We start from the raw sequence: 22854 nt of genomic DNA on the forward strand, positions 1-22854 counted from the left end.
TTATGAGGAGGATCCCCCGAGCAATTGAAGCAACACCAAAAATACATTACTGAGATCTGATCAAACTAAAAAGCTTTTGCACAGCCAAGAGCACAGTAAGTAAAGCAAACAGACAAACCTCAGAATGGGAAAAGATCTTTGCAGGTTCTGCTTCCAACAAAGGTCTAATAACTAGAATCTACAGAGAACTCAAACTAATCAATAATTAAAGAATAAATAACCCCATTTCTACGTGGGCAAGAGACTTGAACAGAAACTTCTCTGATGAACATAGGCACAAGGCCTACAAACACATAAAAAAATGCTCATCATTCTTAATCATCAGAGAAATGCAAATCAAAACCACTTTGAGATGTCATCTAACTCCAGTTAGATTAGCCCACATCACAAAATCCCAAAACTACAAATGTTGGCATGGATGTGGAGAGAAGGGAACACTTCTACACTGCTGGTGGGAATGCAAGCTAATATGACATTTTTGGAAAGAAGTTTGGAGAACACTCAAGGAACTAAAAGTAGACCTACCATTCTATCCTGCAATTCCTCTACTAGGTATATACCCAGATGATCAAAAATCATTTTACAACAAAGACATTTGCACCAGAATGTTTATTGCAGCCCAATTCATAATAGCCAAGACATGGAAACAGCCCAAGGGCCCATTGACCCATGAACGGATTAACAAATTGTGGTGTATGTACACCATGGGATACGATGCAGCCATAAAAAAGATGGAGACATCACACCTTTTATGTTTACCTGGATGGAGCTGGAACATATTCTTCTTAGTGAAGTATCGCAAGAATGGAAAAAAGTATCCAATGTACTCAATACTACTATGAAGCCAATATATAAACACTTACACACTCGTACAAATGGCAAAACATAACTATAGTCCAGAAAGTAGAAGGAAAGAGGAGAGAGAGGGGAGCAGAGGGGGGATATGGGAGAAAGGAGGATATATGGGATATCTGGACCTCACTTAATGTGCATGATGCAATAGTAGGTACATTTCAAAATGTTAAGAAATGAGTATAATTGTGACACATGTTACTTAGTTCAATGTAAGCATTTCACATTGTATATTGAAGCAGTACCCTGAACCCCATAAATGCATCAATTACAAAGTTATGATTTAATAAAAAATTTTAATTTAAAAAACAGAGAGAAAATAGAGGCAGTGCATTAGTAAAGGTTCTGATTAATCCCCAGTAAAGCAGAACTATTTTCAGAGCAAAAAAAAAAAGGGCGGGGGAGTGGACATTGGGTTACACATGCTTGGAAGACCAGCGTTTCCATCTATAACATGTGCTACAGGGCTGAGAAGCAATCACAGGTTGCAGGATCTTAGCATTGAGAAGGCAGAAAAGAGTAAATGAGTCACTGAGGCAAGAAGGATCATTGTCTTTAGCTACAAGAATGCCAAAGAAATCATCAATATTTATTGAGCAAGGCAGGGGAGAGTCATTGTTTATGGAGGCTTCTGACTGTTAAATTGAGCCCACGAAAGTTGGGATGCTGACACCAGAGAATCTGAGTAAGAGGGCACAATGAGGAACTCTTCAAAGAAATGCTTTAGACAGCATGGCCCACAATGACCCTTAGAGATCCTTCAACAGCCTCTAATTTGTCATGGAATGAATCGCCACTCAATGGACGTTGGAAGAAGATCCAATCATAGGGTTTCTTTCAGGCAAGTCAGGTGTCTTCATAACTCTGCAAAGTAGAGAATCAAACAGAAGCTGATTTTTTTTTCCTACGTGTGAAGAGACCTAAATGGAAATTCAGGAGGTACAATGGACTAGCACTCTCTTCCTGGTTCACTGGAAGGAATCCTCAGATTAAGGGGATAGACATTGAGAGATGGGTTGGGAGCAGTAGTCAGAACACATCTGCCTAGAACCTGGTTATCTACTTTGAGGGACCCACCCCAAGAGGAGGTCAGCAGGACAGACATCAGTAAGAGAGAGTGTCCCTCTCACCTGCTTCTCGAAACTGCTCTTTTGTTTCCACCACTGGAAAGTTACCAGTTAGTTCCTTACATCTTCTGGTGCTCTCTGAAGTTGGGCAGTAGTTAGAGGAAGAAGTGTTGTGCTTCTGGGTTTTCCACCATCTTTTCAAACCCAGAAGCACAAGCTCCAAAAGAGTAAACAGAAGACAGAACCCACTGACCCCAAACATGGTCTTCAGGAACAAGGTCTTCTCAGAGGGGCGGGACAGATTACAGGTTATACTACCAAGGCAAGGCTCTCGACGACATGCAAAGGAGCTGGGCACCTGAAAACCATACAGATGATACTGCCCTCCCAGGGCTGCCCCCTCCAGGGCCAGTCGAGCCCCCAACTGTGCCGCGTAGGCCCAGAGCAGCAGGGGGCTTTGAGCCCCTGGGGCATCTCTGCTCCTCTGCCCTTCACGGAGCAGGGTCTCCTCCTCCTTCTTCACCTTTTCCCATTCTTCCCAGTGCCAGATCACATGATACAGGGTGAAACCCATGTAGAGGGCGCTGGGAACAGCCACCAACATGACCTGCAAGGTCCAGAAGCGCAGCGGGGAGAGGGGATGGAGGGCGTCGAAGCAGGCGGCCTTGCAGCCAGCCTGCTGGGTGTGGCACACGAATTCACTCTGCTCGTCGCCGTAGATGCCAGGCCCACTGACAGCCAGCAGCACGAGGCGGAATCCCAGGAGCACAGGAAGCAGGAGGCGCCCCACTGGGGTGGAGTACCGGGCCTCCTCAGCCAGCAGCCGCCACAGCAACCTGCCGCACATGCTGCTGCGGAGAGAAGACAGGGATCAGTGCGTGTGCGTTGCTCACTGTCCTTTAGGGGGAGCTCCAGTCTACCCTGTCACTCCTAACTCAAGGATCCGGAGGCAAGCCACTTTTTTCTTTGGCCCGTGTGGAGTGCGATGACCTCATAGCTCACAGCAACCTCAGACTCTTGGACTCCAGTGATCCTCTTGCCTCTGCCTCCGGAGTAGCTGGGACTACAGGCGCTCGCTAAAGAGCCCGGCTGTTTTGTTTTTTTTGTTTGTTTGTTTTTTTAGAGACGAGGTCTCGCTCTTGCACAGGCTAGTCTCGCACTTCTGAGCTCAAGCAATCCACCCATCTCAGCTTCCCAGAGTGCTAAGATTACAGGCATAAACCACCGCATCCGGCCTGAGGCAAGCCTTTTTACTCCTCTCCAAGATCTGGTTGATCAAATACCAAGACTGATTGTACCTATTTATTAGTTAATGAAATCATCCACATAAAATAATAATAGTGGAAATAGTGGAGATGCAGTTAGGTTAGCATAGGGACAGACAAAGATATTTGTGCTTTCTCGCCCATGGATTTGGGTGTGGGACAAGATAAAGTTGTCTGGGCTTTCTCCAGCATGGCCTTGCCGGAAGGCGCCATATGTTCCTAGATAGCCATACTGTACACGGTGACGTCAGCTCATGTAGCTGTTGCTTGGCATGTTACCACTTTTGTTCCCCTGGGTATAAAGGTAAACAGGGCCTTCCCCTTGTGCAGATGGCAGAACATAGATTGTGGACGATCTATGTACCTCAGCTCCACAGCCACCAGAAGCTTGATAAGGGCAGACATCAATCGCTAACACTTAAAATCCCGCTTAAAGGCAATAAGACCAATTCTAAGGAAAAACAAATTGGGGGATAGGAAAACATACTTGAAAAGCACTTTCAGATTTCAGAAAATTAAATTGGGGTATTGGAAAACATACTTGAAAAGCACTTCTAGAATAATTTAAAATAATATTTTCCTAAATTGAAAATCAAGACAATAAAACAAAATCACTATCAGGAAGGAGAAAGCACTTCATGAAATGCCTGGAGAAAAAAGTAGTTTTTCAATAAATGTTTGGCTAAGTTTTGTTTGGGGAAATACTGAGTTCCACAGAGGGCCACAGGAAGGTTCACCTCCAATACTAGTATCAAGTTTTTCAATCTTGGCATTATAGGTATCTGGAGGCCCATAATTCTTTGTTGGGGTTGGGAAGAATCTGTGCTGTGCATTACAGAGTGGTTTGGCAGCACCTCTGGTCTCTACACACTAAATGCCAGCAAAACACCTCTCCCCTCCTACCTACATTATGACAACCAAGACTGTCTCCAGACGTTACTAAATGTCCCCTGGAGAGCAAATTCCACCCTGGTTACAAAGCACTACATCAAGGTCACACTGGGCCATCAGTTCTCCACTTGTGGCCTCAGTCGCCAGCTCTGAAGAGCAAAATGTCTGTAGCAGAGCATCTCAAAGGGCATTTCTAGCCTTCTCCACCACAGAGCTCACCACAGAGCTTTGGGGGGTTGGAAGGGAGAGAGAGAATATAGCAAGACAAAAGGACTGTCTGAGGACCCCTTGGTTTAGAGCTCCATTGAATAATCCTAAACACACTTCCTGTGGTTCACCTATGGCTGCTATCACCAAAACAATGCTTATTTCACACACATTCATCTGGGGCCTCCTGGCGTATGCAGACAAATTCATCTCCACCTCCCCAAGTCTGCAAACCAAAAGGTGCTTACTGTACAATGGCCTCATTCCCCTTCATCCCCTCCCTTCTTGGGATCCTGTAGTCTCCTAAGTCAGATCCAGTTGTTCCCCCCACATACACCTGTTGTCTCCTTCTCTGAGACCTACATCCTCTTCCCATGAACAAGTGTTCAGCTTTTACCCTCCAGGGCACAAGGCCCTCAAGCCAAATTTCAGGACCCAGAGGGCTGAGACAGAAGAAAGGGGAGATGCTACCAAAGTTGCCAGCTCAGCATTGTTGACAAAGTTCAGCTTAAAGGACACTCCTGCTTCTAAGAATGGAGAAACAGTTTGCAAATAAATTTTAAGGTTAGCAGGATCTGGGTGCTGTCAAGATTTTAGTCAGCCAAGTAGTAACTATGAGTTCCAAAGTTGGGAGAGGAAGAAGGGCTTGAATGGATTGTCAAATATTCTCACAGATTTTTTGAAATTCCATTATGACTTTGATAAGAACTTTGCTAAGCATCTCTTACTGTTTTGGAGGGGAAAAAATGTAGGATTCTGTTGGTGGCAGAATCCATCTCAGGGAGTTAGGGTGTGAGGAAGGGAATGTCCATTGTAGAAAGCAGGGCCCCGGAGGTTCAGACCCAGGCTCATAACTGTATCTCACCCCACCCAGACTGAAAAACATTCTAGGGCTTTTATTCAGTGTGGCCATGGAGCAGCAACACCAGCATTACCAGGAATGCAGAATCTCAGGCCACACGTCCCAGGGTTGCAAAATATCTGAATTTTAATAATATTATCTGGTGATCTGGGTATATATCAGAGTTGCAGAAGCCACTCTAGAGCCCAGGGCAGCCCTCACCACCTCTGCCAGCAGGCCTTGAGCCAGCTCCACCGCTCTCTGGCCCTGGACTCACCTGGTAGCTTTGAGCAGAAGCACCCAGAACAGAGGAGGGAAGCAGAAAGACGATTCCTCAGACTGGAGTCTGGGGATCCCACTCTCCTCTAGCCCTGCCTCCCATGCACCCACTTCTTCCTCCTCCCCTTTTCATTCCTGGCAGCCTTCCTAAAGGGGGAAAGAATGGCAGCTGGGGGCAGCAGCAGCCCTGCTGTTGAGCTCTGCAAAACAACTCTCTGTTGTTAAGAGTGAACTGAAACAGAGGAATGAAACAGGGATTTTCAGACCCTCTGAAAGAGCAGTTATGGCTTCAGCATGTTTCCAACATTGGGACTTGCAGCAAAACAGATGGAAATTCCACGGGTTTGAATCTCTACTAACTACTTCACACTCTCCTCCCCAAAGTATCCAAAGCACAAGTTTACCCACAAAAGAGTGTGTCCCGCATGTATGTAAGGGCCTACAAATATGTATTTGCATATTTATATGTGTTGGCTTCATTTCCTCAGGCAGCCCTCATCTCAGAACTCATGGTGGCCTGGGATGTCCTCTCCCCTGGTGTGGGAGAAATAGCATAGGCTCCCCTCACAGCAAGGAGGGAATCTGCTCCATGTGCCCTCAGCAACCCAGGGAGCCCAACCCCAGCCAGCCAGCCCCATTGAGAACTGTGACACTGCCCCCCAACCCATTCCTGCCTCCATGGCTGGAGCAGGGATCCTCCAGAGATGTGAGTGAAAAGGTGAAGGGGAAAGGCAGGAGAGCAGGTGGCTGGGTGAGGGAATGTGGAGTGAGGGGCTGATCTGCCTTGTTACCTGAGGTAATTCCTGGATCAACACTGGTCTCCTCATGGAAGAGGAGATGCTAGAGGGAATCTCGGTGCCAGAAACTTGGCAGCCCTGGCTCAGGCACAGGGTTCAGGCACAATACTCCTCTCTGTCTCTGAGCACAACTGCTTCCTGGGCACAAAAGCATGCTCATAACCCAGGACTGAATCAGCATCCGTCACCCCAAATCCTAATCCCTGATGGCCTTTTTTCCCCCTAGATCCTGTCCAGGACCCTGGTTCCTTCTTGTTTAAGGTTCTCCAAAGTATCTGCTGCCAGCAATCAGCTCTGCAGAACCAGTGTTCCCTGCAGGGGATGAGATGTCCAGCACTTTCCATGTGTTCACGGATGGGGATCTTAAGAACATTTCCTAGTAGCAGAGGTCTCCACTGCTTCATAAGGGTGGCTATCCTTGGTGCTTCTGGCAAGCTTCACATCTTTCCTATGGTTCCCTGAGCAGCCTGCAGGACATCGTAAGAGTAAAGGCCGTCCAAAGGGAAATTGCATTGGCATCACCCCCGTCTAAAGCAGAGAAAAAAAATATATATATATCTCACATGAGAAGAGCATCTTACTAAAATTATATTGAGAGCTTACACAAATTATAAAATAACTCTAAGTGCACCAAGATATAAACTTGGCAAGGACACAAAGAAACAATTCATAGAAAAGGTAATTTAAAGCCTATACATACTCAGCCTAGGTAGGAATCAAAGAAATAGTCAGAGACTATTACCAATGACCCAACATCCATTCTTCCCTTTTTCCTTAAAGGAAACCCAGGTTTTATTTAATGTGCCTGGTTAAAAGACAATATTTCCAAGCACTCATTACAGTTAGGGGTGGATAAATGAAATGTAAGTAAAATTGTTTAGCAGAACTTCCAGAAAACACATCTGAAACTATGGCCTTGGGGATGGAAGCCACATTTGAAGAGTCCTGCCACCAGCTCTGAACTGCTTACCTCTGAACTTATATGAGAGAGAAATGGGCTTACAGTTAGTCTTAAATCATTGAAATGTCTAATATATTACTAAAAGCTTAAGGCAATTTCTTTTTTTTTTCTGTTGTTTGCCACATCAACACTTTTTTATGTTCAAAACTACTCGAAGAGGTAAATGTTACCTTTTCAAAGATGAGAAAACTGAGACTCTTGATGTTACCTACAATGACTGAACTATACAGTAAGAGGCATAGCCAACATTAGAATCCAAATCTTACTTGAAAGCCCATGGCTTAAACTTTTCAAAAAAATTCCTGACAGATGTAATTCCTGATTATGAAAGAATTATTTGGAAAAAGAGGAGGAAGGGAGAAAATGAATTCATGATCCTAACTCCCAGTGGTGCTATGTCAACATTTAAGTACCCTCTTTCCAGTCTTCCTGCTGTATATTTTTTAACACATGAACACGTGGCATATCAAAATGGATGTATCAGTATTTTAAAAATTAACATCTTTTTTTTTTTTTGCAGTTTTTTGGCCCGGGCTGGGTTTAAACCCACCACCTCTGGTATATGGGGCCGACGCCCTATTCCTTTGAGCCACAGGTGCTGCCTAAAAATTAACATCTTTTAATTTTTTTCTCTTTTTTTGAGACAGAGTCTCACTTTATCACCCTTGATAGAGTGCCGTAGCATCACAGCTCACAGCAACCTCAAACTCTTGGGCTTAAGCAATTCTCTTGCCTCAGCCTCCCAAGTAACTGGGACTACAGGTACCCGCCACAACGCCCGGCTATTTTTTGGTTGCAGTTGTCATTGTTTAGCTGGCCTGAGCCAGGCTCGAACCCGCCAGCCTCTGTGCATGTGGCTGGCGCCATAACCACTGTGCTACGGACACCTAGCCAACATCTTTTGATTTTAATAGGAAAATATATATTAAAGAAAATTTGAAAAATACTGAAATATATAGAAGGAAACTAAAGTCACCTAGAATACCATTACCCAAAATTAACCATAGTTAATATTTTATATATTCCCTTCATCTTTTTCTTAATTTTCTTTTTATATAGTTTAGTTCATAATATACAAGATTTTTAAGTATAGTTAACAAAGATTTAAATAGATGAGAGAGGAGGGTCTTGATGAAAGTATCTGCCACTCAAATTACCCATAGATTTTAGAGAGGCAGAAAATAATCATTCGCATTCATTTATTTATTCATAAGGCCATTAAAATACCTGTAAGTATTAAAACCTGTGCTAAATTTCCACTAAGGTGAAGCTTGACAGAAACTATCACTTTGTTTTATCCAAGTGAGTCTAAATCATTTATATAATACTTATTACATAAAACTTTCAGTACCACATTAAAGGTCCTCCAAGACAGGAAAGGTAACAGGTGTAGTCCAATTAAAATTTTCTAGTATCTCACAGTGAAAAAGAATGTGCCTTAAACATTTTGCATACTTAAATTTACATAAAATAGGTTTAGTAAGAAAATTGGGCACAATTGATCATGGCTCAAAGAAGTTCTTTTTTTTTTTTGTAGAGACAGAGTTTCACTTTATTGCCCTCGGTAGAGTGCCATGGCATCACACAGCTCACAGCAACCTCCAACTCCTGGGCTTAAGCAATTCTCTTGCCTCAGCCTCCCGAGTAGCTGGGACTACAGGCGCCCACCACAACACCCGGCTATTTTTTTGTTGCAGTTCGGCCAGGGCCGGGCTTGAACCCGCCACCCTCGGTATATTGGGCCAGCACCTCACCGACTGAGCCACAGGTGCCGCCCTCAAAGAAGTTCTAAACGAAGTAAAAGATCTTGTATCTTGTATTACTAAGTTTCAAAGAATTTATTATCAAAACATCAGCTGTACATAAGTAATAAACCCTTAAACCAGCTATCAAGGAAAAGTGGCAATGCAAGTTTACACTAACATTACTGAAGGCAAAGAGTAAAGGTGAAGAACTCCATTTGAAATGTCGATTATATTCATGCAGCTTCCTTCTTGATTTAAACACTCATGACACATTGAATGAAATCATCATATTGGAAATTCACAACACCTTGCTAAGCAGTATCCCTTCTTCCAGAAAGCTGTCTGTGAGAGCCCACAGTTTCACGCAGCAGGTGATGTAGTCACCAAAAGTGATCTTTTCATTGGTGCTGTATCATTTTTCAACTGAATTCACAGCCTGGGGACTCAACCTAAATCCCATTGTTGTCAGGGCCTTTTACAATTCTTGAGGCTCCACTGTTCCACTCCTGTCACTGTCAAAACTGATGAAGTGGCCCTGTGCCTTGGGTCACACCTGTAATCCTAGCTCTGTGGGAGGCCAAGGCAGTGGATTGCCTGAGCTCACAGATTCCAGACCAGCCTGAGCCAGAGCGAGACCTCATCTCTAAAAATAGCCGGGCATTGTGGTGAGCGCCCATAGTCCCAGCTACTTGAGAGGCAGAGACAAGAGAATCTCTTGAGCCCAAGAGTTTGAAGTTGCTGTGACCTGTGATGCCACAGCACTTTACCAAGGGTGACAAAATGAAACTCTGTCTCAAAAAAAAAAAAAAAAACTGACGAAGTGTTGTCTCCAGCCATTCAGTACATACCAGAGTTCTTTAAATTCACTGAAGCCTGTTGTGCCTGACATATCTCTATCCACCATTGAAACCATAAGCCCACAAGTCTCTAGGTTAAAAGCTTTGTATTCTCCTGTGATGCTAGACTGTGTCACATATCTCTGCAGTTCATCAGCATCTATTTGCCTGTGCTGTCCGTCTACAGCAGCAGAGTAACAATACAGCGGATCCCAGGTTTGTCCGGGAAACTCCAGCCCTCTGGGAGACCCTACATACCCACCTGGGGAGCACCCATCACCCACGCTGGGGTGCCCAGGGTATGCCATGGTGCCAACTGCATGGCCTCCCCCAAGGCAATTCCTTAAAGTAATATTTTTGACTAGTAATTCCTAAAGTTGGCAAAAATGTGATAGAACATGGATATATTTACATATACATACATATAGCCAATTTTAATGCAAATTAAAATGGATGAACTTGTCTTTTGATAAACTCCTGGGAAATATCTATCATAAGCCTTAATTATGTTTATATTCATTGAGCCAATTAATCAATTTCAAACTAGAGATGCTTCACTGTATAATGGCTGTGAATACTTATAGTCTCTCTTTTCGGGATAGTGGTATGTACACATACGTACCCACATATGCACATATGTACACACATATGTACATGTACTTGTGGGTTAAACTTAGCTTTAATATGTCATTGTTTATATCAAGGATTTCCAACCTGTGGCCCGTGGGCCACATGCAGCCCATGATGGCTATGAATGCATTCCAACACAAAATCACAAACTTGTTTAAAACATTATGAGATATTTTTGTGATTTCTTTGGTGGAACTTGATTGCATGGCTCTCAAGTGTGAACTTTGTAGACAACAAAATCATGTCACAATGTCATGTAAAATTAACATACATACACTCTTGCTATTTTTAATGTGTGGCTTCAGTTTTCCAGCAGTGTGCAGCTTCTACTGTGTTATCTTCCAAGGGCACACAATCGAGTTGACACCATCAGACGTTACATATGTTAGTGGTGACATGGCAAAGCAACAATTATCAATAATGTGTCAACCTACCATTGCAAAGTTAGGCATTTTATGTTATTTAGAAGTCAGGTGAGCATTCTTACTTGATTTTTAAGGGTACTTCCATACCTCAGCAGCATCTCACACATTGCCTGCCAAGCTTTACAATTGGTCCTCTGCCTCACCCTGCATTGGCAGCTGGGATGTGGAAAGCCCCAAACCTTGCTTTCTATTTTCCTGTCAATTAATTTTCATAATAAAAGTAAAACTGTTCACTTATCTATTACTATATTTTTAATCCCAGCATGGCTTTTACAATGTCTCAAAAGAAAAAAGAACCCCCAAAAAAGAAAAGTTATGGATAAAGGAAGATTGCTCAATGACAAGTAGACAGATGACAACTTTTTTGTTGAGGCAAATAGTATAGCGCTCTGCTCAATTTTTAGGGAATTTGTAAGTTTTTGCAAATTTGTAAGTTTTTGCAAATTTGCAAATTTTCAAAGACTGTAATTTGAAAAGACATATGCAAATCCTGCCGTCAAATTCGATGCATATGATTGTGTCGTAAGGACAAAATAGTAGAACTGAAAAAGTCTGTCTTCTCAACAAATTTTTTTTTAAGTTACAACTCAGATTTCATTGTTCCATTGTCAAAGCTAGTTATGTGGTAACATATTTAATAGCAAAAAAAAAATCCAAACCATTTACTGATGGTGAGTTTATTAAGCAACGTATGGAAAGAATAGCAGATATAATTTGCCCTGAAAATAAGGAGGCTACTTCTAAAATCAGTTTGCCTTAGCAGACTATAGACAGGTAAATTGAAGAAGTTGGAAAATCTGCCAGACGAAGTGGCTCATGCCTGTAATCCTAGCACTCTGGGAGGCTAAGGAGGTTGGATTTCTTGAACTCATGAGTTCGAGACCAGCCTGAGTAAAAGCAAGACCTCATCTCTACTAAAAATAGAAAAACTGAAGCAAGAGGATCGCTTAAGCCCCAGGAGTTTGAGGTTGCTGTGAGCTATGATGCCATTGCACTCTACCCAAGCTTGAGACTCAAAAATAAAAAGTTGAAAAATCTACCAAAAGAAGTTTGGAGAGTAAAGCTACTAATTTTAAATTTTATGCTTTGGCAATGGATGGCAGCACTGATGCTACAGATACGGCTCAGCTTGCTTTTTTTTTTTTTTTTTTTCATTTATTTTAAGGGTATATAGAATTACATTGTTTGCATTTGTTAGAAAAAGTCCAAGTTATATTTAAGTCCTTTACCCAGGGGGTGTGCCATATAACCCTACGTTGTACCCATTAGGTAGGAGCTTACTGAGCCACTCCCCCTTCCCCCCTTTGAATTTAATTGTGTTTTTCTTCTTGTGTGGGCCTATAGTTATTCATGTACTAGTTTCAAATTAGATTTAGTACATGGGATGCTTGTTTTTCCATTCTTTCTTTTTTCTTGAGGCAGAGTCTCACTCAGTAACCCTGGGTAGAGTGTCATGGCATCATAGTTCACCTCAAACTCCTGGGCTCGAGCAATGCTCTTGCCTAAGCCTCCTAAGTAGCTGGGACTACAGGTGCCCACCGCAGCACTCAGATAGTTTTTTTGTTTGTTTGTTTGTTTTGTAGAGACAGAGTCTCACTTTATCACCCTTGATAGAGTGCTGTGGTATCACAGCTCAGAGCAAACTTCAACTCCTGGGCTTAGGCGATTCTCTTGCCTCAGCTTCCCGAGCAGCTGGGACCACAGGTGCCCCACCAAAATGCCTGGCTCTTTTTGTTGTTGTTGTTGTTGTTGTTGTTGTAGTTTGGCCGGGGCCAGGTTTGAACCTGCCACCCTTGGTATACGGGGCTGATGCCCTACCCACTTAGCCACAAGCCCTGCCCATTTTTTCTTTATTTTTAATAGAGACAGGGCCTCACTCTTGCTGAGGCTGGTCTCGAAATCCTGAGCTCAGGCAATCCACCCACCTCAGCCTCCTAGAGTGGTAGGATTACAGGTGTAAGCCACCTCCCCCAGCCTGTTTTTTCCATTCTTGAAATACTTTAGAAGGAGAATGTTCTTCAGCTCCATCCAGGTAAATACAAAAGATGTAAATACCCCATCTTTTTACAACTGAATAGTATTCTATGATATACATATACCACAGTTCATTAATCCATTCATGAATTGATAAGCCCTTGGGTTGTTTCCACATCTTGACAATTGTAAATTGAGCTGTGATAAACATTTGAGTGCAAATGTCCTTATGGTAATATGATTTTTTTCTTCTGAATAGATACCTAGTAATGGGATTGCAGGATCAAATGGAAAGTCCACTTTTACCTCTTTGAGGATTCTCCATACTTCTTTCCAAAAGTCTATATTAGTTTCCAATCCCACCAACAGTGTGTAAGTGTTCCTGCTCTCCTCACCCTCACTAGCATCTGCAGCTTTGGGATCTTTTAATGTGAGCTATTCTCACTGGGGTTGGGTGACATCTCGAGGTGGTTTTGATTTGCATTTCTCTGATGTTTAGGGATGATGAGCATTTTTCATGTGTTTGTTGGCCATTCTTCTGTCTTCCTGGGAGAAGTTTCTGTTCATTTCTCTTGCCCAGTGATTAACTGGGTTGTTTGCTCTTTTCTTGTTGATTTGTTTACGTTCTCTATAGACTCTGGTTATTAACCCTTTGTCAGATTCTTAACATGCAAATATATTCTCCCATCTGTAAGTTATCTGTTTGCTTTGTTTATTGTGTCCTTAGCTATGCAGAAGCTTTTAAGCTTGATCAGGTCCCATTTACTTATTTTTGTTGTTGTTGCAATTGCCAATGGAGTCTTCTTCATAAAATCTTTCCCCAGGCCTATATCATTAAGAGTTTTTCCCTCACTTTCTTCTAGAGTTTTTATCATTTTGTGTCTTAGATTTAAATCTTTTATCCAGCATGACTCACTTTTTCTAAGGGGTGAGGCGTGCAAGTCTTTTACATGTGGCTAACCAATTCTCCAACACCACTTATTAAATAGGAATTCTTTTCCCCAGTGTATGCTTTTGTTTGGTTTACCAACAATCAGATGGTGATAGGAGGCTGGTTTCATCTCTAGAGTCTTTATTCTGTTCCATAGATCTATGTCTCTACTTTTATGCCAGTACTATGCTGTTTTGATCACTATGGACTTGTATGTAGTCTAACCTTAAGTCTGATAACATGATGCCTCCAGATTTGTTTTCATTTCTTAGAATTGTGTTGATTATTTGGAGTTTTTTCTGGTTCCATGTGAAACAAAGAACTATTTTTCCAAGTTACTCAAAATATGATGTTGGGTTAATTCAAAGTATGATGTTGCTTTTAATGCTTTTAATTCAAAGCATTAAATCTGTAGATCACTTTGAGTAGAACAGACATTTTAACAATGTTGAGTATGGTATGTTGTTTCATTTGTTAATGTCTTTTGCTATTTCTTTTCTCAGGGTTTCATAGTTCTCTTTGTGGAGATTCTTCACATACTTTGTTAGGTGTATTCTAAAGTATTTCATTTTCTTTGAAACTACTAGGAAGAGAATTTATTTGACTGTTTGCAAGCAAAGGAATGATTAGATTCTTAGCTTGACTGATTTGTGGACATTCATTTTATATCTTAAGATGTTACTGTATTTCTTCATCACTTCCAGGAGTCTCGAATTGAGTCCCTGGGGTTTTCTAAGTATAAGATCGTATCATCAGCAAAGAGAGAGTGAGTTTGATCTCCTCTGTCCCCATTTGGATCCCTTTAATATCCCTCCCTTGCCTGATTGCATTGGCTAGGACTTCGAGCACTATCTTGAATAGTAGTGGCAATAGTAGACATCCTTGTTGGGTTCCAGTTCTAAGCAGAAATGCTTTCAGTTTGATCCAGTGTGATCCTGGCTGTGGGTTTGTTGTAGATGACTTCTATCAGTTTAAGAAATGTCCCATCTGGGTGGCGCCTGTGGCTCAAGGAGTAGGGCGCCAGTCCCATATGCCAGAGGTGGTGGGTTCAAACCCAGCCCCGGCCAAAAAAAAAAAAAAAAGAAATGTCCCATCTACATTAACCCTATTAACGGTTCTTGTCAGAAAACGATGCTGAATTTTGTTGAATGCTTTTTCTACATCTATTAAGAGGATCATATGGTCTTTAGTTTTGATTCTATTTATGTGGTGAATTACATTTACAGATTTACATATGTAGAACCAATCTTGCATCCCTGGGATAAAGCCCACCTAGCCAAGATGTATAATTATTTTAATGTGTAGCTATATTCTATTTGCTAGAATTTTATTGTGCATTTTTGCATTCATTGGTCTGTAGTTTTCTGTTTTTGTTGGGTCCTATTCCAAGACACTGAGAAGGAAGGAACCCTCACCAACTCCTCCTATGAAGCAAATATCACCCTGATGCCAAAACCAGGAAAGGACCCAACAAGATGGGGTAGATGCCCAGTAATGGGATTGCAGGATCAAATGGGAGGTCTAGCTTGAGTGCTTTGAGGTTTCTCCATACTTCCTTCCAGAAAGGTTGTACTAGTTTGCAGTCCCACCAGCAGTGTAAAAGTGTTCCCTTCTCTCCACATCCACGCCAGCATCTGCAGTTTTGAGATTTTGTGATGTGGGCCATTCTCACTGGGGTTAGATGATATCTCAGGGTTGTTTTGATTTGCATTTCTCTAATATACAGAGATGATGAACATTTTTTCATGTGTTTGTTAGCCATTCATCTGTCATCTTTAGAGAAAGTTCTATTCATGTCTCTTGCCCATTGATATATGGGATTGTTGGCTTTCTTCATGTGGATTAATTTGAGTTCTCTATAGATCCTAGTTATCAAGCTTTTGTCTGATCGAAAATATGCAAATATCCTTTCCCATTGTGTAGGTTGTCTCTTTGCTTTGGTTATTGTCTCCTTAGCTGTACAGAAGCTTTTCAGTTTAATGAAGTCCCATTTGTTTATTTTTGTTGTTGTTGCAATTGCCATGGCAGTCTTCTTCATGAAGTCTTTCCCCAGGCCAATATCTTCCAGTGTTTTTCCTATGCTTTCTTGGAGGATTTTTATTGTTTCATGCCTTAAATTTAAGTCCTTTATCCATCTTGAATCAATTTTTGTGAGTGGGGAAAGGTGTGGGTCCAGTTTCAGTCTTTTACATGGAGACATCCAGTTCTCCCAACACCATTTATTGAATAGGGAGTCTTTCCCCCAAGGTATGTTCTTGTTTGGTTTATTGAAGATTAGGTGGTTGTAAGATGTTAGTTTCATTTCTTGGTTTTCAATTCGATTCCAAGTGTCTATGTCTCTGTTTTTGTGCCAGTACCATGCTGTCTTGAGCACTATGGCTTTGTAGTACAGACTAAAATCTGGTATGCTGATGCCCCCAGATTTATTTTTATTACTAAGAACTGCCTTAGCTATATGGGGTTTTTTCTGGTTCCATACAAAACGCAGAATCATTTTTTCCAAATCTTGAAAGTACGATGTTGGTATTTTGATAGGAATGGCATTGAATAGGTAGATTGCTTTGGGAAGTATAGACATTTTAACAATGTTGATTCTTCCCGTCCATGAGCATGGTATGTTCTTCCATTTGTTAATATCCTCTGCTATTTCCTTTCTGAGGATTTCATAGTTTTCTTTGTAGAGGTCCTTCACCTCCTTCGTTAGGTATATTCCTAGGTATTTCATTTTCTTTGAAACTATGGTGAAGGGAGTTGTGTCCTTAATTAGCTTCTCATCTTGACTGTTATTGGTGTACACAAAGGCTACTGACTTGTGGACATTGATTTTATATCCTGAAACATTGCTGTATTTTTTGATGACTTCTGGGAGTCTTGTGATTGAGTCTTTGGGGTTCTCTAAGTATAAGATCATGTCATCAGCAAAGAGGGAGAGTTTGACCTCCTCTGCTCCCATTTGGATTCCCTTGATTTCCTTGTCTTGCCTAATTGTATTGGCTAGAACTTCCAGCACTGTGTTGAATAGTAAAGGTGACAGAGGACAACCTTGTCTGGTTCCAGTTCTAACAGGAAAAGCTTTCAGTTTTACTCCATTCAGTAAAATATTGGCTGTGGGTTTGTCATAGATAGCTTCAATCAGTTTTAGAAATGTGCCACCTATGCCTATACTCTTCAGTGTTCTAATTAGAAAAGGATGCTGGATTTTATCAAATGCTTTTTCTGCATCTATTGAGAGGATCATGTGATCTTTATTTTTGCCTCTGTTAATATAGTGGATAACGTTTATGGACTTGCGTATGTTAAACCAGCCTTGCATCCCTGGGATGAAGCCTACTTTTTTGATGATAAGCTGTAATCTATTGGCTAGGATTTTGTTGAGAATTTTTGCATCTATATTCATGAGTGAGATTGGTCTGAAATTCTCCTTTGTGGTTGGGTCTTTTCCTGGTTTTGGTATCAGATTGATGTTTGCTTCATAGACTGTGTTGGGGAAGATTCCTTCTTCCTCAATTTTTTGGAATAATTTCTGCAGTACAGGAATAAGCTCTTCCTTGAAGGTTTGATAGAATTCTGGAGTGAAGCCATCTGGACCGGGGCATTTTTTGGTTGGAAGCTTTTTTATTGTTTCTTTGATCTCAGTGCTTGAAATTGGTCTGTTCAGGAGCTCTATTTCTTCCTGGCTGAGTCTAGGGAGAGGGTGTGATTCCAAATATTGATCCATTTCTTTCACATTGTCAAATTTCTGGGCATAGAGTTTCTAGTAGTATTCAGAGATGATCTCTTGTATCTCTGTGGGATCAGTTGTTATTTCCCCTTCATCATTTCTGATTGAGGTTACTAGAGATTTTACTTTTCTATTCCTCGTTAGTCTGGCCAATGGTTTATCTATTTTGTTTATTTTTTCAAAAAACCAACTCCTTGTTTCATTAATTTTCTGAATGATTCTTTTGTTTTCAATTTCATTGATCTCTGATTTGATTTTGGATATTTCTTTTCTTCTACTGAGTTTAGGCTTAGATTGTTCTTCTTTTTCCAATTCCATAAGATCTCTTGTGAGATTGTTGATGTGCTCTCTTTCTGTTTTTCGAATGTAGGCATCTAAAGCGATGAATTTTCCTCTCAAAACTGCTTTTGCAGTATCCCAGAGGTTTTGGTAGCTTGTGTCTTCATTGTTGTTATGCTCAAGGAAGTTAATGATTTCCTGTTTTATTTCTTCCTGCACCCATCTGTTATTGGAAACACTATTTTCTATTAGCATCTCCATACATTCCTGCATGTCAGGACCCTTTAGCCACCATTTCAGTCTTGCTGATCACTATGATAATTATGCCCATCTTCATTCTAATGTTCAAATGCTTCCAATTAGCTTCTGCTAATGCAGGATCCTATCATCCCTATTGCTAGTACGGAGCCAGCAACAGCATCTCTCGCAATCAGCCTTAGTCTACAAAAGATGTATACTACCAAGCTTTTCATAGCTATTAGGATCCACCCTTACCAGCACATTCACTATTGCTTTGGTAAAAATAAGTGCTCACCAGGACTTCCAAAGCAATGTAGTCTGGTGGTGGACTTTCTAATCTCTTATTACAGATTTATTCACCCAGCTACATTTCTCCACATTTTTCAAATCTTTTTCACAATTTTCCATAAGAATGTTCTCATGTCTTGACTTTGTTAAAGGAAGCTCTTTCATTTTCCAAGTTCCCTAGAGCCACCACAGCAGCATATTATGTCAACCCCTAAGAATAATCTTACTAGAATATTAAATCTAGTGTCACAGGGTCCTACATTGACCAACTTCCAGATCCCACTTTATATTTTAGCCCCTTCCTCTGATCAATAGTCTTCAGAATTTACTAGTCTACTTTTCTTATTCCTGATGACCCATGTTATCCACATTCTGCAGCTCCTTTGGTATCAAAAACTTAATAAGTCTAGCACTTCTCCATCTGGGGTATCATGATATTTGATCTTTGTTATGGGTCTGGTGGCCAAAAGGGCAGGTAGGGACATATCTTGAGGAGAGTCAGCATTTTTTTACCATGCATTTGTCTAGTTGAAGAATTTTGCAAGGTTATCAAGCAAAGGCAGGATTCTATCTTCCAACAAAAAGAGTTAGCTACTTCTGCAAAACCAAATATCAGAAGAATCTGATGATTCAAGGATTCAAGGATCTCAAAGGGCATCTACCTATCTCAAAGGGCATTACCATTCTAAGTAGCAATGTCTTACTCTTCCCCATTAAAATCCTGACTTTGGCACTGGAGACATTCCTAGGCTGAAAATTCAACCTTCTCTGAAGTTATACCACTCTTACAAGTAAGTCCTTAGCTTGATCTGTCTAGCCTCAGGGAACTAACGATAAGCATCTCTTTAAATACTGTCAAGGGGGCATTCTAACTTTTGTGTTTTGCTTTAAATTGGTTACTTACTGCCCTAGTCTGGTGTTTTTTCTCTTCAAGGAATCAGAAGTGCTCAGTGATGGCCAACCAATTCCAAAATCCTTATCCTTACAATTTTTTTCATATCTTTTAAATGCCAGACATGTTGCATGAGCTAGAACATCTACTTCCACCTGCCTCCTTGCAAGTTTATCCCAAGTAAAAATCCTAACCACTGCATTGCCAAAACACAACAGAAACTATTACTACTTCACCTACCATCAATAGTGCTATCCCCATTGCCAGAACCCTGACAAGTAACCCAGCCCTAGAATCCCATTCTTATATTGTGCTTCCTAGGACCACTCTAGGTATCCAGAGTAAAAACAATGGCAAAAACAATAAAGGAAATTTCTGAGGAAGCGGAAAATAATCAAAAGGAAATCCAAAAACAATCAAATAAGAGATGAACACCCATCTATGACATACCCACAGTTAACATCATACTGAATGGTATAAAAGTGAAAGCTTTTCCACTTAGAACCGGAACCAGACAAGCATGCCCACTATTGCCCCTATTATTCAGCATAGTTCTGGAAGTTTTAGCCAACACAAACAGTCAAGAGAAGGATATAAAGGGCATCCCAATGGGAGCAGAGGAAGTCAAACTCTCCCTCTTTGCTGATGATATGATCTTATAATTAGAAAACTCCAGAGACTTGGCTCAATGCCTGTAGCTCAGCGGCTAGGGCACCAGCCACATACACAGGAGCTGGTGGGTTTGAATCCAGCCCAGGCCTGCCAAACAACAATGACAACAACCAAAAAATAGACAGGCATTATGGCGGCTATAATCCCAGCTACTTGGGAGACTGAGGCAAGAGAATTGCTTAAGCCAAGAGTTTGAGGTTGCTGTGAGCTGTGATGCCATAGCACGGTACTGAGGGTGACATAGTGGGACTCTGTCTCAAAATTAAAAAAGAAAGAAAAAGAAAACTCCAGAGACTCAACCACAAAGCTCCCGCAAATCATCAGGAAATACAGTAATGTCTCCAGGGTATAAAATCAATGTCCACAAATCAGTAGCCTTTGTATATTCCAATAACAACAAATAAAGTTGAGAAGCAAATAAAGGACACAATTCCCTTCACAGTAGTTTCAAAGAAAATGAAATACTTAGGAATATACCTAACAAAACAGGCGAAAGATCTTTTCAAAGAGAATTATGAAACCCTAAGAAAAGAAATTGTAGAAGACGCTAACAAATGCAAGAACATACCATGCTCTTGGCTGGGATGAGTCAACATTGTCAAAATGTCTGTTCTACCCAAAGCAATCTACAGATTCAATGCAATCCCCAGTAAAATACCAACATCAAATTTGAAGAATTGGAAAAAATAATACTTCATTTTGTATGGAACCAGAAAAAATCCTGTATATCTAAGGCCATTCTTAGTAATAAAAACAAAGTCAGAGGTATCACCCTAACAGACTCATGCCTTATTACAAGTCCACAGTAATCAAAACAGGATGGTATTGGTGCAAAAATAGAGACATGAATTGGTGGGACCACACCTACAGTGCATCTTACAAGGGTACAAGGGAAACTTAGTAAACGTAGAATATAAATGTCTTAACACAATAACTAAGAAAATGCCAAGAAGGCAATGTTAACCAGTTTGCTGAAAATATTTCAAATCGTATATAAAACCAGTGCATGGTGCCCCATGGTTGCATTAATGTACACAGCTACGATTTAATTAAAAAATAATAGAGACATAGACATATGGAACAGAATAAAGAACCAAGAGATGAAGCCAATCTCTACTTGCTATCTGATCTTTAATAAGCCAAACAAAAGCATACAGTGGAGGAAAGAATCCCTATTTAACAAATGATGCTGGGAAAACTAGATAACCACCCATAAAAGACTGAAACTCAACCCACACCTTTGACCCCTTACAAAAATTGACTCAAAATGGATAAGAGACTGAAATCTAAGACACAAAACAATAAAAAAATCTTAGAAGAAAATGTGGGGGAAACTCTTGATGGTGTTGGACTGGGGAGTTTTGTTTTGTTTTATCTTTGAGACAGAGTCTCACTTTGTCACCCTAGGTAGAGTGTCGTGGCTTCACAGCTCACAGCAATCTCAAACTCTTGAGCTTAAGTGATTCTCTTGCCTCAGCCTCCCACGTAGGTAAGTCTACAGGTGCCCGCCACAATGCCCAGCTATGTTTTTTGTTGTAGTTGTTATTATTGTTTGGCAGGCCTGGGCCTGGTTCAACCCCGCCAGCCCTGGTGTATGGGTCCAGGACCCTAGCCGCTGAGCTATAGGCACCAAGCCTGGACTGGGGAATTCTATGACGAAGACTTCAGTGTCCATCACAACAACAAAATGAACAAATGGGACTTAATTAAGCTGAAAAGCTTCTGCACAGCTAAGAACACAACAAGTAAAGCAAAAAGACAACCTTCAGAATGAGAACAGATATTTGCAGGGTATCAATCTGACAAAGAATTGATAACTAGAATCTACAGAGAACTCAAGTTAATCAACAGAAAAAGAGTAAACAATCCCCTCTACCTCTGGGAAAGAACAGAACTTTCTCTGACGAAGACAGATGAATGGCTAACAAATATTTGAAAAAATGTTCATTATACCTGATCATCAGAGAAATGTAAATCAAAACCACCTTGAGATATCACCTAACCCCAGGGAGAATGGCCCACATTACAAAGTCTCAAAGTTACAGATGCTGGTGTGGATGTAGAGAGAAAGGAAAACTTTTACACTGCTGGTGGGACTGTAAACTAATACAACTTTTTTGGAAGGAAGTATGGAGAATCCTCAAAGAACTCAAATTAGACCTCCCATTTCATCCAGCAGTCCCATTACTAGGCATCTACCCAGAAGAAAAACAATCCTTTTATCATAAGGACATTTGCACTAGACTATTTATTGCAGCTCAATTTACAATTGGCAAAAGTGGAAACAACTTAAATGCCCACCAACCCAGGAATGGATTAACAAGCTGTGGTATATGTATACCATGGAACACTATTCAGCCATTAAAAAGGATGAAGACTTTACATCTTTTGTATTAACTTGGATGGAGGTGGAACACATTCTTCTTAGGAAAGCATCACAAGAATGGAGAAGCAAGAATTTAATGTACCCAATTCTAATATCAAGGCAGAGATGATCTAATACAAAGTGGGGGGGGGCAGGGGAATGAGGGATTAGAGTAAGTGGAGGAAGGAGGGGGATTGGGGTCATGGTATATGGCACACCTCTTGGGGGCGGGACACAATTACAAGAGGGACTTTATCTAACAACTGCAATCACTGTAACCTAATTCTTCGTACCCTCAATGAATCTCAAACAATAAAAAAAAAAAAGAAAGAAAGAAAATAGGCATAGATGGGACACTTCTCTTCTTTCTTCTTTTTATTATGTCAGATTAATATGAGGGTACAAATGATCAGGTTACAACGTTTGCATTTGTGAGGTAAAGTCCCTGTTGTAGCTATGTCCTGTACCCAGAGGTGTGCCATACATCTTTATATTGTGCCCCTTAGGTGGGAATACATCAATCCCCCTCCTTCCTCCCCTCTCCCACTTTCTTCTCCGCTCACCCTTTCCCTCCTCCCCTCTCCCTCCAACTTGAATTGAATTGAGTTTTTCTCTTGTGTGGGCGTCTATTAGTTCATTTGCTGGCGTCATATTAGTTTTGAGTACATTGTATACTTGCTTTTCCATTGTTGTGGG

The 22854-nt window shown here is 41.1% G+C and overlaps 1 protein-coding gene and 1 pseudogene across 4 annotated transcripts in view; both read right to left on the reverse strand.

Moving 5' to 3' along the window:
- Window positions 1-625: 625 nt before the first annotated feature.
- Window positions 626-22854, reverse strand: part of LOC128561646 (gap junction gamma-3 protein-like) — a 29398-nt gene continuing 7169 nt past the window's right edge. The window contains exons 2-4 of one of the 4 annotated variants that reach the window (XM_053556146.1): window positions 6194-6727; window positions 1983-2770; window positions 626-1716 (exon numbers count right to left, since the gene is read on the reverse strand). In XM_053556146.1, the coding sequence (XP_053412121.1) occupies window positions 1709-1716; window positions 1983-2766 (792 nt within the window). In that variant the 5' untranslated portion in view covers window positions 2767-2770; window positions 6194-6727 and the 3' untranslated portion in view covers window positions 626-1708. Of the gene's footprint in view, window positions 2771-5400; window positions 5468-6193; window positions 6728-22854 lie in introns of those variants that run through there. The other 3 variants (XM_053556143.1, XM_053556145.1, XM_053556144.1) reach the window with 3 other exon arrangements.
- On the reverse strand, window positions 9117-10049 carry LOC128561647 (sorcin-like; annotated as a pseudogene).

Source organism: Nycticebus coucang, chromosome 12, assembly GCF_027406575.1.
Source record: "Nycticebus coucang isolate mNycCou1 chromosome 12, mNycCou1.pri, whole genome shotgun sequence".
NCBI lineage: Eukaryota > Metazoa > Chordata > Mammalia > Primates > Lorisidae > Nycticebus > Nycticebus coucang.